Source organism: Vombatus ursinus, unplaced genomic scaffold (assembly GCF_900497805.2).
Source record: "Vombatus ursinus unplaced genomic scaffold, bare-nosed wombat genome assembly UNPS02003292.1, whole genome shotgun sequence".
Classification (NCBI taxonomy): Eukaryota; Metazoa; Chordata; class Mammalia; order Diprotodontia; family Vombatidae; genus Vombatus; species Vombatus ursinus.
Genome location: NW_020943070.1, coordinates 19,312,364 through 19,331,369, shown reverse-complemented (window position 1 = coordinate 19,331,369; position 19,006 = coordinate 19,312,364). Strand labels below are relative to the sequence as shown.

The 19,006-nt window shown below is 39.8% G+C and overlaps 1 protein-coding gene across 1 annotated transcript in view; it reads right to left on the bottom strand.

Annotated features, from left to right (window-relative positions):
• Nucleotides 1-12,100: 12,100 nt before the first annotated feature.
• Nucleotides 12,101-19,006, bottom strand: part of GLIPR1L2 (GLIPR1 like 2) — a 48,421-nt gene continuing 41,515 nt past the window's right edge. Inside the window, exons 6-7 of the mRNA XM_027872185.1 lie at nucleotides 12,585-12,611; nucleotides 12,101-12,501 (exon numbers count right to left, since the gene is read on the bottom strand). Of these exons, the coding sequence (XP_027727986.1) occupies nucleotides 12,101-12,501; nucleotides 12,585-12,611 (428 nt within the window). The remainder of the gene's footprint in view (nucleotides 12,502-12,584; nucleotides 12,612-19,006) is intronic.

The window sequence follows — 19,006 nt, the reverse complement described above, 5'->3', positions numbered from 1 at the left end:
GGGATTAGAAATAAATAGTGAACTCTTGCTTTGGTAGATGTGTCTAGTCAATAAGACATTGGCTTTTATAACTGCGTAATAAACTGGGCTTTTAACGTCCTCCCTACCGAGTCCGAGTGAGTTATTTCTCATGGTTAACAAGGTTCGGTTCTTTCTCGTGAGCTCTCTCTATCTCTTCCTTTCCTCCTACAGTAAATAGTTTGTTCTCTGTTCCCAGCCTCCTTCCCTTCTCTTGCCTTAGGTAGAGGGGTAAGGGAAGGAAAAGAGAAACATTTATATAGCACCTACTATGTACCAGGCACTGTGCTAAGCACTTTTTACAAATATTATCTCATTTGATCCTCACAACAATCTTGTAATGTAGGCGCTATTATTATCCCCTTTTCACAGTTGAGGAAACTGAAGCAAACAGAGGTTAAAGTGGTATGCCTAGGGTCACAAACTAGCAAGTTTTTGAGGCCGGATTTGAATTCAGGTTTTCCTGACTCCAGGTCCACTGGTCTATCCACTGTACCACTAGCTGCCTTCGGTAGAGGAGGAAGCCACCAGCTCTGCCCTTAACTCAGTAGTTGGCATTGAGGTGATTGGAGTGATAGTTGGTCTAAAAACTAACCATTCTTATAGGCGGGGTCTCTTTCTCATTGTGTCCAAGTGTAATGAGATGCCCAGCCCAGATGTCAATTCTGGGAACCTTCAGACTCTTTACTCTTACTAACCCCACTCAACCAGTGTGGAGGGGAAACAGATTGAGACAAGTAGAGGGGTCTTGCTCTCCCTTCCCTGTCTTCCTCGTCCTGAAACAGACTGCACCATGGGCTAGGGCTGCTTCAGCAGAGCTAGGGCAGGAGTTTTCTCAACGTGGTACAGGAAGAATGACCTGTCCACGCAGCTGTACAAAGGACCTTCCTAAGGCACAGGGGCTGAACCATACCATCCCCCTTCCTCAGACAGTTTCTGCTATTTCCTGTTGCCTCTAGGGGAATATACAAACTCCTCAGTCAGCAGTTTAAAGAGCTCTACCTACATTTCCAGCCTTTTATCACCCTGCTCCACACACTCTGTTTTGGCCAAACAAGCTTATTAATGGTTTCATATCAGGCCACCATGCATTCACACCAGTTTGTCCCCAGTACCTAGAATATATTCCCACTCTATTGCTCTCAAACTTTATCTTCCTTCAAAAATCAGCTCAGATGCCACCACCTCCATGAAGCCTTCCCTGAATTCCCAATTGCCAGTGTTCTTTCCTCATAATATCATGTTGCATTTAACTGGGTAGATATTGTATTATTCTCCAGCAGAATATAATGTCTTTGAGAGCAAGGATTCACCTCAAAATGATGCCACAGTAGGTGATAGTAGCTGAATTTGTTTCGGAAGTGCCATTTTATCCTAGTGCCCAGGAAGCTCCTACAGTATGGGAGAGAATTTGTGAAATGCCAGGAAGCTGTTTATCTCTGGTGAGTGCCCAAAGGACAGGGGCCATCCCTACTGAACAGGGAGAACTGAGATTTGCAAGCCCTGCACCACATTGTAGAGGGAGCAACCCAAATGTTTACAGCCTGACCACCCTCTGGTGGCCGTAGGGGAGACTGCAGCCTTTGAGGAGGCTATTACGTGCTCCAGAGAATAACTGAGGTGGTAACTGGGTTGGTGGTTTCAAGAGAATGCAGCCCAGCGCACTGAACATATACTTCCTTGCTGGATAATTAATACAACAATACACTATCATCTGTATCTTATAAAAAACAATAGTTCAAGAGCCTCTGCTGTTGTTTACTTTTTTCTAGTCAATCTTTTTTTTCTTTTTTGTGAGGCAATCAGGGTTAAGTGACTTGCCCAAGGTCACACAGCTAGTATGTGTCAAGTGTTTGGTCTGAGGCTAGATTTGAACTCAGGTCCTCCTGACTTCAGGGCCGGTGCTCTATCCACAGCGCCACCTAGCTGCCCCTACCAGTCAGTCTTAAGACATAGTTTGTTTTGTTTTGAATGGTATTGGCTGAAACAGCATAATAGGGGAAATAGACATAAAATATTTTCCCCCATACCTGGGGCATAATCTCACAAACACACTCATAATAAGCAGGACGAATGAAGCCATCTGAGAACACATGGCCAATAAAGCTCACAAGGGAGGTGGGGGAGTACACATAGGAGAAATATATCCCTGCTACCTGTGGAGTGGTATACATGAAGGGGATATGTGCAGACATGTGGATATGTGTGAAGGTGCACACACTTGAAAAACACGAGTGTCCAACTCATAGGTGGAGCAGCAACTTTTGCTATAAGGTCTCCAGTGTTTTCTGATGACGTAATAGTGCTATTCCTTTTGGTAATATTCCCTACTAGTCTAGCATGGACTGAATTTATGCCCCACCCAAGCCTGAGAAGGACTCAATGTCTGCCCCACTTGGGTGGGGTCTGAACAAAAAAAAAAAGGCCGATCTCATTATCAGCAATGTCCTTCAAGAGACTGAACTTTTGAAATCAGGACTTTAGAAGAAGGAGAGTAACTCTGGAGCTCTCCAAATAACTGGTTATTAATAATCATTTCTCTCAGTAAAGAAGTGAAGGGAGCATTCTGGGCATAGGGAATTATATGAATAAAAGCACTAGGCAGGAAGGAACAAGGAACATTTGGAGAATATAAAGTTAATAAGTTTAATTGGTGAATAAAGTATGTGGAGGGGAGTTATATTAGATAAAGTAAGCTAGCACCAGGTTGTTGTGGAACTCGAATGCAATGTAAATGAATTCAAACTTTACTCTGGAGGAAACAGGTTGTCAATAAGTGTTGTGAGCAGAGGACTGAGATGAATAGATCATATGAAAGATAAATCTGGAAGCAATAAGAAAGAAAAATTGAAGGTGAAAAAGAGAAGAGGTGGAAAGACCATTTAAGAGACTGTTACCATGTTAAGAGACTGACTGGATAGTAATGAGGACTTACATCATGGTGGTGACAGTAGAAATAGAGGGGACAGATGTGAGTGATGTTATAAACGTGGATTTTTTCCTTTAGAGTGGCTGATACTCAGAAGATGCTCTAGGTGCCTCCTGTCAAGACACACTGCCTCTGGCAGCTTTGGAAACGTTTGTTCCCAATTGTTTGGGCAGAATTATTAGGCTGAATATTTGAACAAACATTTTCACTCCCTTACATTCATGGAAACGTCTCCTCGTGGTATATGGGACACAAACAGCCCATATTTTAGAAGTGTGTATCTGTTGTTAAGAGAAACAGGGAGGACAAATAAGTTAGTACCAGAGTACTTAATGGCTGGAGAAGATATATGATAATAATTACCCACATTCTGAATCCCTGTTTCTTCTCACATGTCTCCTTCACCCAGAATAGGCCTTTTTCTGTAAAGCAGTCATTATTAAGGGCATAAACCTCTATCCACTCTTAAATATTTGTTTTCTGCTGTTCTCTTATAAAAATTCCAAACAACCAATTGATAAATATCACTATTGCTAACTTTGTATCTGATTCCAAGTTCATAAACATCAGGATTGATAAAGGATAGTAATGATGTAACAGCCAACTAAATTTAAAAGAATTTGAACTTTATGCTGATGGAAACAGTCCATAAAGATTTTTGAGCAGAGGACTGAAGTAAACAGATATCCTTGCTCCTAAACCAGGGAGAGAGGTCTGGGACTTCCTCAAATTATAAAGATTCAGTTGTTTCTGTGAAGAAGCAACCAATTATCTGGCAGAAGAGAGGGGGGCATACATTGGCATGGCTCACCCAATTGCTACGAAGGACAAGCTTTTGCAATAGTAGTACATGATTGTGACACTTGTATCCCAGGTGAAATCTGAGATGATACAGCAACAAAATTCCACCAGTGAGCGTTCCGCATTCTGCAATCCTGGACAGAAAAGTTGGTTGTCATTTTATTCTGCAATTAACCACGAAGAGTTCATGTAATATACAATTTGACCATCAGATGGTGCTATAGTCAAGCTACCAGCCAAGTGTTTGTATCAGGGTGTGTCCGGAGCACACAAGCTTACCAAAAGCTGTAGTACCACTATTGTTCACCAGAGGGAGATCAGCCTGTGAACGCTTAAATTACTCACTCTTGACACTAAAAATTCAGAGCTCGCACAGCTCTTGGCACTATGTGTGCTGGTCCTGATTCAGTACTTACTAATCTAGTGTGATGGTGTCCAGTCTTTTATTGATTGCTATTGTCAGTCTTTGCAGTCGTGTCTGACTCTTCATGACCCCATTTGGGGTTCTCTTGGCAAAGATATTGGAGTGGTTTGCCATTTCTTTCTCCAGTTCATTTGACAGGTGAGGAAACTGAGGCAAACAGGGTTAAGTGACTTGCCCGGGGTAACATAGTAAGTGTCTAAGGTCAGATTTAAATTCAGGAAGATGAGTTTTCCTTACTCAAGGTCTAACATTCTATACTGTACCACCTAGCTGTCCTTACTAATTACTTACCCCATATATTAAAAAAAGTATGCATTCCTGATATATGTATATTTATTAATGATATACATGTACTACTACATAAATATATTATGGATATTACAAAATACAAAAACCCCAGAAAAATTTAATGTGAGATAAAGATGAAATAAATAACATTTTAAAATAATTTTTATTCATAACAATAATATATTATCATATTGTATATGATGTGTGTAGATACACATGTACACATGTTTAGATAATACATATATATATGTGTGCATATTTAAAATGGCTGCCTGGGAAAAGGGAATGGGGTTGGGTCCCAGGGCCAAGCTGCCTGGATTAACGGGAGTGGGGCAGAGAGACTAAAAGCTAATAGGACTATAGGTTTAGGACTAGAAAGAACTCCAGAAACTATCAAGTTCAATTTCCTCATTTTTGCAGATAAGGAAACTGAGGTCAAGAAAAATTAAGTGACTTGCTTTAAGGGAGTGTTAGGGGAAGGCTTCGAACCCTGGTCCTCTGACTCCAGAGTTGGGGTTTTGTCTTTCTAGCTATACCATGATACTTTGGAACTGGTCTGGGAGCCTTGAACTGGGTTAGGAGATAAGGTGAGGTTGGGGATGGAGATCAGACTGTGGAAAGAAGGGGATTCCAACAAGTACATACCTATAGCTACACCCAGAAATTAGAAATTTCCAGTGTCTGAGAACCACAGTTTGGGTTATGAGACATACTTAATTTGTAGCAGGTGCAGCATGCTTAGACCTGATGGTAGCAGAACCAGGGGTAGATGGTGAAGGGCATGGTGAAGTCATGTTTCAAACATGCCCTGTGATTGGCTGTCACGGCTAGGGTGGAATGTGTCAAACAATCTGATTGATTGTTTCTATAAGACAAATCCCTATCAGTTGTTTTACATAGCTCCTGGTGTGCATGTACCCCACTTTGGAGACCACTGACCTAGGGACTTGAGAATGGCATATAACTCTGGATTATTATGATCATGGAAATCTCCAAAGTCTTGCCTGAGATATTTCCTTCAATCTCAACAAGTCACCCTATTTCCTACTTAAAAGATCAGCCACACTGTGGCTGCAACCTATACTGCATAAAGAAACTGCTTCAGTCCATCATCTCCCCCAGACCTCCTGATAAGCCTGCGGGTCACAGGAGAGATGAAAGGAAGGGAATGCGTGTGAGACTATGTGTGGAGCAGTCAGGTATGCAATGAAGAAACGGGAACGTGTCAAGCATTGGGATCAGTTTCCCAGCAGCTGCTAAACCAGTCCTGCTCCATCCAAATCCACGTCTGCGTCCACGTTCACGTCCACATCTTTCTTAGCCACTTGCAAGGCCACTGCCCCAGAGGATTCAGCTCTGCCGCTGCTGCTCTCCGGGGCCTGTCTCAGCTCTGCAGCCGCTGCAGCTGCCTGTTAAAGGTGTAAGAGCAGCCAGTAGCAAGCACTGGGCCAACCAACAGCTCTATCTCTGTCCTGGCTTTTTTGCCCCTGGTCATATGATGGAAAGGCATACGGGAATCCTTCAAGGGCAAAATCAGAGGAAACAAGGATTTGGGGATTTGGATATGTTAATAATTATTTTCCTCAGTGCTTCACTGATTTGTTTCACCCCTGAAAGGCCTCTATGAAGGAGGAGCCATCACAAAACCTGCTACATTCATAACCGTATTTAGTAATAACAATAAATGCAAAGGGTACAAAGTGCTTTACAAGCACTACCTCATTTGATTCTCACAACAGCCCTGTAGCTGCGTACTGCCGATAACACACTCCTCATGTTATAAATGGGAAAACAGTGAGAGTGAGTAACTTGCTCATTGCTCATAGTGTCATGATTGGAATCCAGATTGTCCTGATGCTGGCCAGAATTCTGTTTACGACAGCATACTTCACAACATTTTGTGCTTAATTTTTTTTCTTGGATAAGGTTATCCAATTGTTCTTATGGGCCCCTTTCCTCGATGACCCATAGATTCAGGACCTCTGATTGCACAGTTTCAGTTTATCGTGCTTTCCGGACCTCAAAGTTCAACTTCATATTAAAAGCCAGATTTACAAAAGAGTTCCATTGGCACTTTTCACTTCATCCAAGCATTTGCCATTTAGCTCCCCTACAGAGCAACTCCCTATACTGCACTAAAAATGTGATGAGTAAAATCACAACTTACACAAATCTCTTAACCTCCACCAAGCTCAGTTTCCTCACTGATAAAAAGACAGAGGTGGCTGAGTCGAATCCACACAGAATTGCAGGAGTCTTAGAGGTAATGTAGTGTGCCTCCTATATTTCATGGGCAGGGAAACAGGACCAGAGAGAATAAGTGACTTACCCAAGGTCACACAAGTGGCAAAGTTGTGTTTTGAACCCAGGTACTGACTCTGATTCCACTGGCCTGGGCCTGGCCCTGGCGCTCCGTTCCCTCTTCTCTATTGCCCTGCAACTACCCAGGTATAGAGTATCCTTATCACTCACCTGGAGCATTTCAAGAGCCTCCTTTCTCTCACCCCTCTAATCCACCTTTCATACTGTTCCCCGATTAATCTTTGTGTTCAGATCTACTTGTATCACTCCTAATCTCGACATTATTCTGTGAGGGACTGTCTGATGTTGGCAGCTGCCAGTCGGGTGCTGTGGCATGGGTAAGGTAAGATCTGGGTATTTTGGAAGTCGAGGCAGGGACTGTGGTAGGCAGAGTCGTGTGTACTGGGATGGGCTGGATTCGGAGAAGCCATGAGGCAATTGGGCAGTGCTATGAGATAAGCTGGGTGCAAGGAAGTAGCCGAGCCTGAGCTCCTGAGGCAAGGGGCGGTGCCACGTGGGAGTGGGATGGCAGAGGACTGAGTTCCCTCTGCTTAGTCCCCTCCCTATATGCAACATCATCCCCAGATGCCTCTTGTGACCTTCCTGACTTTGTGCAGCACTGACCCAGTCCCCTCCTGAGTCTGACTTCCTAGATCACGTACTCTTGTCTCTGCGTCAATCCCAGATGCCTCCTTCCTGTATCCAATCCTAGCCTCCTACGTCACTCCCTCCCCCTTGGTGTGCTAAACTCAGAGAGCCCCTTCCGGTATCTGACCCTACAATCATTGGCTAGTAGCGGGCTGGGGAGGAGGGGCTAAGTAGGTACTTAGGAACAAGCGTGGTCAGAACACACGTGCGCTCTCCCCTGGCTCCTGCCTGTTGCTCTGGCCTTGCTGCTTGGGCTTGCTATGATGGTTTGCTGTGTTGGTCTCTGAATAAAGCTCTGGTGTTGGTGCCTCCCGATGGCTTGTCTCTGTGTGGTGATCCGGCTGAGGACCGAGGACCCAGGCATGGGTAAGACTCTGGTGGTGTACTTCTTTTAAGGGAAGTAGGTACTGGCGCACGACTGGCAGAAGGCCAGCGTGCGGCCCGTATATTATTCAGTTATTTCCTATTCTCTGCTGAGTAAAGTTAAAAATCTTGAGCCATGTATTGAAGACGCTCCACAATTTGGTGTCACTGTACCTTTATGTATTTGTCATATATATATATAGAGAGACAGATAGATAGATAGATACAGATATAGATAGATAGACGGATAGATACTAGATTATAAACTACGTGAGGGCAAAAGCTGCCTTATCTAATTGTGCCTATCACAGTACTTTGCACCCAGCAGGTGTGCTAAACATTTGCAAAATGAACTCCAAAATCTCTCCCTGCTCTAGCATTCTATAAATCTATATATTTTTCAAAAATTCACTCATTTTTATAAAGTATTGCACATGTATAAATGCTGGAATCTGGAATAATGCTATGTATCCCCTAAGGTTCTGTCCCTCTAGACTATTTTGCTTGGAGATCTCATCAGGTCCAATGGATTCAATTATCATCTCTTGTGCACATGATTCCCAGATCAATTTGTCTAGCCCAGGGGTGGGGAACTTGCAGCCTCGGGGCCACATGTGGCCCTCTGGGTCCTCAAGTGTGGCCCTTTGACGGAATCCAAACTTCACTGAACAAATCCCCTTAAGAGCCCTCATCAATTTCTGCCTCACATTTCTTCCCCATTTTCAGCTGATTGTCAGTCCATACTTCACTTGGGCATCAAATTGGCCTTTCTAAAGCACATTTTTGACCATGTCACACCACCCCACAGCCTCATTTAAAAACTCCAATGACTTCCTATCACCTCTAGAATTAAAAAATAAATCCTCTGGCATTCAAAGCCCATCACAACCTCTTGCCTTTCAAAAATTCTGATACACTACTATCCCCAACATCCTTTGCCATCCAGTGACACTGGCTTCTTTGCTGTTCCTCACACGAGACACTCTGTCTCTCAGGCATTTTCATTGACTGTCCCCCATGCTTGGAATTCTCGTTCATCTCATCTTCATCTCCTAGCCTCCCCGACTTCTTTCAAGTTCCAACTAAAATCTCACCTTCCTAAAATCTCAGGCCTTTCTTGATTCCCCATAATGCTAGTACATTCCTTCTCATAATTATCTCCAGTCTATCCTCTGTATATCTTATTTATACCCACTTGTTTACGTTAGATTGTAAACTCCTTGAGGTCAGGGACAATTTTTGTCTTTCTTTGCATCCCTAGCCTGGTACTTACTAAGTACTTAATGAATGCTTGCTGACCAGACAGGATGCTAGTCCTCAGTTCATGGACTCCAGACTACTTCCTATTTGCTGCCCCTTCAGCAGAGCTTTTGCCTGGAGCCGTAACCATCACTATTAACAGGATTTAAAATGTTATGCTTTTTAATGTGCATTCATAAATAAAGTAGAAAATGCACACAAAACACACAACAAACACAATATTTTGCATTGTTTGGGTTTTGAACTTCCTTTTAAATTCAGCCCTTACTGTTCTGGGGCAACTAGACCTGTGATTTCATTGGCAAAGGGAATGCTCGGTGAGAAAACTCTCTCCCAGCGCAGGCTGTCAGCGGTGGAACATCCTCCAAGAGCATCTCTGTAAGCTACAGTCTTAGTTGATTGGGACAGAAAGAGGCTAAGTGACACGACCATGGCACGCGGTATGTCAGAGGCAGGATTTGAACTTGCAGCTTCCTTACTGCAAGGCTGGCTCTTAATTCGTATGTCATGCTATTGCTCTTTATAGTCCATTACATAATGAAAACAGCAAAAAGTACAGAGACGACAAGAGAAGCCACAGTCTTAAATAGACATGCAATAATGGCATACTGAATAATAAAAGGGGAAGAAAGAGAGTGAGTTAATAATTATATGAAAGAGGATGGCAATGATGAGACAATAGAGCTAAACCAATAAGGGTAAAGCAAAGCTATGCCCTCTCCTCACTATGTCTTGATGTGGTTTTAGAAATATTGACATTAGCAGTAAGGCAAGAAAAAGAAACTAAATGCATAAACACCGACAAAGAGGATATAAAATTATGCCTACTTACAAATATGATGGCTTGCTTAGAAAAGCCCAGAGAGGCAGCAGAGAATCTAAGACACTTAATCGCTTCAGTAAAGTAGAAGGATACAAATTAAATACAGAAACCTCATCAAAGTATTTCTGTATATCTATGCCAAAGTATAAGAGGAAATAATAGAAAGTGAAATCCTACTCAAAATAACTGCCACAGGTATGCTTTTCAATTGTGGTGCTAGAGAAGCCCCTCGAGAGTTCCTTGGATAACAAAGAGATCAAATCAATCAATACTTAAAAGAAATTAATTCAGGCTATTCACTGGAAGGGCAAATACTGAAGCTGAAGTTTAAATACTTTGGCCACATAATGAGAAAACAAGACTCACTGGAAAATATCCTGATGTTGGGAAAGACTGAAGACAAAAGAAGAAGGGGATGGCAGAGGACGAGGTGGATAGATAGTATCGTGGAAGCAATGAACATGAGCTTGGACAGACTATGAGAGAGAGTATGTGATATAAAGGCCTGACACGCTCTGGTCCATGGGTCACAAAGAGCCAGACATGACTAAAAGACAGCAACAGCAACAGATTATTGATATAGTTTACAAATGAGAAAAGTAGATCAGTGGAACAAATGAAATAATCAAGAAGCAGAAACAAGTGAACTTAACGACCCCAATGTTAAATAAAGTTAAGAAAACACATTGCTTCAACAATTGCCTATTTGATAAGAAGTTCTGAGAAAACAAGAAAGCAGTTTAGAAAACAAATGGTCTTAGACAAGTGTTCTATTTCACGTAATCACTGTACATGCCAAATAACTGATCACCAACTTAAAAAAGTCACATTTTTTTTAAATGGAGGAAAATAGATGGAGATATCTTTCAAAACTATGAATAAGAGGAAAATTCTTATTCAAACAAGGAAAAAAGATCAGGAAGATAAAATAATTTTGATTACATAAAAATTTTTAAAAAATCTTTGCACAAAAAAATCAATATAGCCAGAATAAGGGGAAAAAAACTATTAATTAGGAAAATATCTTCCCATGGAATAATGTCTGGTAAGGATCTTTTATCTAAGATAAATAGAATTAAATCAGATAAAGATCATGAGCCATCTATGAAAAAGTAGTTCTAAAATGGCAGATTGCAAACCTATTAACAACCATGTTAAAGACTGCAAAAAATTGCTAGTAACAAAAGAAATGCAAATCAAAACAACTTTTGAGCTTTCTTCTCATTCTCAGCAGACTGGTAATGACAAAAGAGGACAGCTCCAATTGGCCTAAGCATTGAAACAAGATTAAAAAGAAAAAAAGAGAGAATAAAGGACATAAAGCAAAAGTTCTTTTGAAATGTAACTGGAAAAAAAAAAGCAAAGGATGTTAGAATATGGTTGTAAAGACTGTCACATGCACATTCTGCTATATTAGGCATTTCTTCTTCAAGTCTCTTATCTTATCCATTTACTATCTCCTAACTAATGTATAACATTTTGAATTTGTAAGTAATTAACAGAGGTTTTTAAACTAATAGTTTTCCATCTTTATGTCATTTCTAAATATGCATACATACATCCACATATATTTCCACATACACACAAAATGCCTGGAGTCCTCAATCTCAATTAAAAAAAAAAATTTGGCACTCCATAACACCTGCTGGCAGCAAAAGCAAGGAAACATGGTAAAATAATTAGCTAGATTAGCTCAGTTAACAATTACTTAAATCTTTCAATAAAGTATAGAAATACTATACATATCTCAACTTTATGGGATATTCTAAGATAACTACTCTGTTCTGAAGTCTTTAAAACCTTTCCAAACATAAATACCTGCTCTTATAGATCTCTCCAATAGTTAAATTGTCACATTATATTGACTGTTTATTAATACATTGTGAAAAACACTAGGCAACTTTAATCATTCATTAAAAAAACTTTAATGAAGTTAAATTCAAAGAACAATTAAAATTGAAATATTTTTATTAAATGCAATAGCATAGGAAATTTTTTTTTTATTTTTAAGGAGCTGGATCATAAATATTACTAAAACTTCTGCTGATTTCATTGCCCAATTCCTTTTAACCATCTTATTTCTTGTCCACGTTAAGAGCTCCCCAAAAGAGATAAAAAGCATAGTGGCTTATTATATCTTTTCTTCTCACTCTCTTTCTCTCTCTCTCTCTCTTTTTTTTTTTTTTTTTTTGCTTTTTGGTGAGGCAGTCAGGGTTTAGTGACTTGCCCAGGGTCATACAAGCATCTAAGATATGAACTCGGGTTCTCCTGACTCCAGGGCCCTTGCGCTATCCATTTTGACACCTCGCCGCTTCTTTTTCTTCTTACTCTTCTTCAGGCTCAGTGGTTCTATGGCCTTTCCCAAACCCTCCAGCCTGTGGCGACCTGATTTAGGCTCCTGGACCTCATTCAATTTAGTGCCATCTTTCTCTGATTCTATATCTTTCTCTGAATTATTTTGTGCTAATATTTCAGCCAACAATAGATCTTTTTCTAACCGTATATTTGGAAATTTATGCTGTAATAGGAAAACTATTGCAACAGCCACTAAAAATAAAAAGGATCTAAATACTAAACAAAATATGCATCGGGGATCACACACAATTGGTCGAGGTACTTCCCACTCTGGATACCAGAAATGATAATCTGTAAAATAAAGAAGCAATCAGATGCTTGCTTTCACTCAGACAAGACAAATAATTCAAGAATTAGAGAAAGATAATACATACGTGTAATTCTGTCACGCCTAATGTTACCTAAAAAAAACCGAGAAAAAGTGTGTAAATAACTATATTAAATAAGAGGATATTTTTAGAATCCCAAAATCTAAGTTAGAAGAGAACTCAGACCTCATCTAGCCTATTCAACTCCTCTCTCTTCTTGCCTGCGATATCCAAATGGGCACCAGGTCACTGTAGACTTCTTAAAATAATCTCTCACATCATTGTTTTCTTTTCCATTCCCAAAGCTACTACACTAGTATAAGTTCTTATCATCTCACAGCAGGATAACTAATCACCATACCTCAGGTTCTCAATGCCTTATGCCAGTATATCACCAATAGCGTTATAATTTGTTACAACACACCTTTGCCAGATTGATCTTTCAAAAACAAAACAAAACAAAACAAACCTTTTCTAAAATTACTCTTCTGTTGAAAAAATGTAATGGCCTCCTACTACCTTTTTATAGCATTCAAAGTCTTCTACAATTATCCCTTACACATTGCGGGGGTTAGGGGTACAGCGCTCCTGTGATCTAGAAAATCTGTGTAAAATTTTTTTGCCCTCCTTTTGCACCAGAGAAGAAGTTTGATTTTTTTCTTCTTCTTTTATGGGGGGTTTACAGTATCATATTATAAAATTTAGGTTGATATTATACAATACTGTACATATATTTTATGCATTTCTGAGTTAGTAAACCTTTTCTGTGTTGTCAGTTGACCCTTGCGTGTCATTTGCGGCTTCCTCAAAACTCCCCCAAAATTCCCATTTAATTTTTTCTGTTGATCTGTGATATATTGAAACCCTGATGGGGAAAGTTGTGACATGGAAGGGATAACTGTAATATCCAGTCCTAATCAATATTGAAAGCTCACCTCCTTCTACCGCTACTACACACCACTTTTGTTGGACTGATGTACTCGTCCCCAAAACAAGTGCCTCCCTCCATATATATGTATGCAGACACACACACACACACACACACACACACACACACACACACACACACACCTCTAACCATCTAGTTGCTTAGATCTAGTTTCTTTAACCATAATAAGATATGCAATCAATCTACTAAAACTTGGAGGTTTTGGAAGGGATATCCAAACACAAAATCCCATATCCTTTGATGTAAGAAAATGAATGTGCACATGCACATTTGCATGTATTTGCGTACCTCAGAACCTATCAGATACAGTAACTTGTAATGATGTATTTAACATCCTAAGGATGCCTAACTAAATAAGACTTTAAATATTTATAGTATTTTTATGTTGGTCAATTTTATGTTTTAATACCCCAAATCAGTTTTCTAACTTGTGGGTTGAAGAGTTATTGCAAGAGTTCCGTAAATTCACATGTGAATCTATAAACAAGCAAATATACCCTCTGCATATTAAATAATTAATGTCTTCTACATGTTACTTTTTCAAATCTATACAGATGTTGCTATGATTAATAAAATACAAATTGAATTAAAAGCAAAAAATGCCTACTTGTTCATGTCCTATTCCTCTGGAACATCCCTTTCATCTCCTGCACCAAAACCTATCCTTTCCTTTATATTCAGCTCAAAATTTAACCTCCTTGTGAAGCCTTACTTTACACTTTATTCAGTCACATTTCCCACATCAGATCTCATGTAACGCTTACTGCCTACACCAATCATGTGATAGTTGAGTGCATGTTTATTGTTATTGTGTATTTGTATATTTTATTGTTAATTTAACACTTTCTTTGTGTGCATGCATGTGTGTTTTGTCTATCCGAGTAGATTTTAAGAACTACCCCCCAGGTCAGGGGCCTTGTTTTATATATTTTTTTTATCTATTAAAGCATCTAGCACAATACAATGCATGGATGAAGAACTGAGTAATGAATAAATGAATTTGATAAATGAATGAGGAGAAAAGAGGCAGTTTACTGTAGCAATTAGCAATTAGAGTTTCCGGGAAGTGTCACAGAGAACCAAATACTTCACTTTTCATAAATAAGGAGCATAAGAAAAATGTTCTAATAAACAAAAGAGATTGTGATACACATATGTTTCCCTCCAGAGCCAATTAGCAACTCCATACATAGAAAATTCAGATCGGTCTCCTTGCTAAAATATACGCTAAAAAGATCAGAACAATGTACCTCTATAATTTGGTTTATTAAATACAAGAATGTATTCTTTGGAAGAATGGAAGACGTGTTTAAGTGAAAGCAAAGAAAAACAGTTTAAGAGTAGAAAGGGAAATCCAAATGACTTCATTACAAAATCATAGATTAGAACTAGAAGTCATCAGCCCTGAGAGGACATTTAGGCCATATACCTCATTTTAGAGATGAGGAAATAGGCCTCAAGATTTTAACTGATTTTAATTCAATTCAAGAAATATTTATTTATTATTACTATGTGTCAGTGACTATGTTAGCTGCTGGGATAAAATATAAAATTAAAAAAATGTTGAGATAAAAAGTAAAAATGAAGCAGGTTTTTTTTTGGTTTGTTTGTTTTTCAAGGATATCTAGATATTAAGTAGCAGAACAAAGGATTGAACCCCTTTGAGCCTCCTTCTCCTCAAATCCAGGGCCCTTTCTACTGCCCTACACTACCTTTATGCCAACACTACCAACAAGATTAATCTATTTTAAAATCTTTTCAGGGGCCAGCTAGATGATGCAGTGGATAGAGCTCCAGCCTTAGAGTCAGGAAGACCTGAGTTCAAATCTGGCCTCAGACACTTGACACTTGACACTTATTAGCTGTGTGACCCTGGGCAAGTCACTTAACCCTGATTGCCTCACAAAAAAAATTAAAATCTTTTCAAAAACTGCTAAATCTTTAGTGTTAAAATGGAGTTTCAAAGTCATCTAGTTTATTTACTAACTAAATGAGAAATCCCTTCTGTAATACCTTCTGCAAAGGTGGTAATTTAGCATCTGTTTCAACACATCTAGTGACAAAGACATCACTAGTTTACATTTAGGTCAAACAGAAAGATGCTATAGTAGCATGACCAGCCAGAAAGCAAAATGATGACATCAAAGAAGTTACCTCCATTTTGTTTCTTTGAACCCTGCCTCCAGTCAAGGATACCATTTCACTGTTTAACAAAGTATATGTTTTGTGCCCCTCTACTGCCAGCCCAGTGTTCTTTAGACTGTATATTGATCATGTCCTCAAATACCTTCTATTTCTTGTTTCCTGATGTCTCATGAAGTCATTAGCTTCCACTTAACCAATTCTAATTTTTAAGGAGTTATTTTCTTCAGTACTTTTGTGCCTCTTTTACCAAGCTGTTATTTCTCTTTTCATAAATTTTTTTACTTTATTTTCATTTCTTTTCCCAATTTTCCACTGATTTAATTTTTTTTTTTTTGCTTTTTTCTTAATCTCTCTCTTTTTAAGCTCTTTTAGGAATTCTTGTTGGGCTTGTACCTAACCTGCATTTTGATTTGAGGCTTTGTTTGTAGATGTTTTCAAGTTATTGTCTTTTACTGAGTTTGTACCTTGAGCTTCCCTGTCACCTGGGTAGCTTTTAAGATCATATTCTTTTTTTGTTATTTGCTCATTTTTCTAGCCTATTTTTTGACTTCACACTTTATCTAAGAGTTGGGATCTGCTCATATCTGGGTGTGTGTGGAGACTGGGGGGGGGGGGAATTGTCCCAGGTATAGTATTTTTATAGCCTGTGATAGTTTGGGGGGCTTATAAGTTTTTAGTCCTTCCAAGATGATCTGCGGAGAAGTGTAGCCATTGCTCTCCTTGTCTGCATTCTGGTACTTACCCAGGTAAAGACCCTGCTCCCTTGTGACCACAATTTCTCTCTGACCTGGAACTGCTACTGTACCCAAGTAAGGCCTCTACCTGCTTACAACCACAAGCACTCCTCATTGCCATAGAATTGCAACTGGTAACTGGGCAGTGGAGTTGCAAAATGGTACCTGATCTCGTGCCCAGTGCCAGCACAGGGTTCCCCTAGAATATTTTTCTGACTCCCTTACCATCTCTGAGTGCTGAGTGCTCCTAGTATTGCTACTACTATTGCAGCTATCACCTCCAAGGCCCATAGCTGGGTTGTATTCCCAGACAACTCCTACCCCAGTCCATAGACCTCTCTTTTTATTCTAAACTATCATGGGCTGGAAAAATAACTCACTGTGACTTTTTTGCTTAAATTTTTTTTTATTTTTCCTTACAATTCAATTTCACGTACTTTTAAAAAATTGTTTAGAGGAGAATATTGGAAGAACTTGGAAAAAATGCTCCCTTTACTTGGCTATCTTGTCTCCACCCCTCAGCAGTTCATATTTCTAAAGTATTTTTGTCATTTAGTCAACAACCATTGATTAAACACTTACCGGGCATGAGGAGCACTGAAGCTAAGCACTGAGGCTACAAACAGAAGCACAAACATGGTCCTTGCCCTCAAAGAGTTCACATTCTACTAAGGAAAACACGTAAGCAACTTTATGCTCTAAGGGCTAAAATGGAGGTAATCTCAGAAAGGTGTCAGGAAGGGGCTAACTACAAAGGCTTTCTGCAGATGTGTCCGAGCTTCCTCTGGGCTGAGGGATCTGAGCTGAATCATGAAGGAAGTCAGAGAATCGGGAAGGTGGAGGTAAGGAAGGAGAACACTCAAAGCAAGGGGGAAAGCCAGTGAAAAGGTACAGAACCAAGAGATGAAGAATTGTGTCAGGAACAGCAAGAAAGCCAGTGTTACTGGACTGTACAGTACACGGCAGGGAGTCAAGTGGAAGACTAGGAAGGTGGGAAGGAACCAGGTTGTGAAGGGCTTTAAAAGCCAAAGAGAAGAATTTATGTTTCTTCCTGGAGGTAATAGGGATTCACTGGAGTTTAATGAGTAGCAAATGACATGCTCAGACCTGTACTTTAGGAATCTCACTTTAGCAACTGATTGGAGTACGAACTGGAATTGAGAGAGACTTGAGGCAGGGAAACCAAACAGCAGGGTATTATAATAATACAATCAAGAGGTGATAAGGCTCTGTATCAGGGTGGTTGGCAGTGGTGGCAGTGTCAGAGGCTAGAAGAGTCCGTATGTGAGAGATATAAAAGCAGTAACGATAAGACTTGGCAACATATTGGATATGAGGGGCGAGTGCAAGTGAGGAGTGGAGGATGATATCAAGGTTGTGAGCCCTGGCTATTACGAGGACAGTGTACTTTTAGCGGTAATAGAGAATTTGGAAAGAGGGGAAATCTGTGCACGGGTAAGAGAATAAGTTCTGTTTTGGACATGTTGATTTTGAGATGTCTATGAGATATTCAGTTCAACGATATCTAATAAGTAGTTTTTGATGTGAAACTGGAGGTAAGGAGAGATGTTAGGACTGGATATATAGATCTGAGAATAACCTGCATAGAGACAATAATTGAACCCATGAGACTTGATGATATCACCAAAGGACACAATATTGACTCAAAAGAGAAGAGAACCCATAACATAGCTTAGAAGACCCAGTGAAGTCAGACAGAAGGAGAATTAGGAGACAATAGGATTATGAAACCTAGAAAGCAGAGAGTATCTAGGATAAGAGGTCAACTGACATTGTTAAAGGCTGAAGAGAGGGTAAGATGAGGACTGAGAAAAGACCATTAGATTTGGCAGTTAAGCTATCATTAGTAATTTTGGAGAGAGCAGTTTTAGTTGAATGAAAGCTAGATTGTAGAGGATTTCAAAAGTGAGAGAAGTAGAAGCACCTACTGTAGATGACTTTCTCAAAGAGTTTGGCTATGAAAAGGAGTAGAGATATAGGATAATAGTTATGAAGTTGGTTAGATCCAGTGAGGCCTTTTAAGAATGGAGAAGACATGGGCGTGTTCGTAGGCAATATGGAAGCAGTCAACGGATAGAGATAAACTGAAGATTTAGAGGAGAGAAGGAATGATAGGGAGGGAAATCTTTTGGAGAAGACAGTATGGAATGAAATTAAGGGTCTAAGTAGAAGGATTTGCCTTGGCATGGAGAAGGACCACCTCTTTATGTGAAGGTAAAGGAAAAAACAGTGGGTATTGTGAATAATGTAAGATGAAGGGAGAGGGGGTATAGGGACAAAGAATAGGGTTAGAAATAATTAAGCAAAGGAAAATATGGAATCATAAATTAATGACCAGGTAAAGGAATTTTAGTGGTCATAAATATGGAAGTAGAACACCTTAGAATGATAGTAATATCAACAGAATGACCATCTCTGTAGCAAAGGTGAAATGAAAGTAGGTCAAGAGAACCGAGAAGACTTAGGAATTGAGATATTAGAGTGTCTGAGGGAACATTAATATTGATGTTGAAATCCCCTAGTATGAGGGCAAGAATTAAGCTGGAGAGAAAGACTACTAACCATGGCATTGAATTCACTGGGGAAGGAAGGTGAATGTCCTGGGAGTTGGTAGATGATGTCTATCAGAATCTGAATGT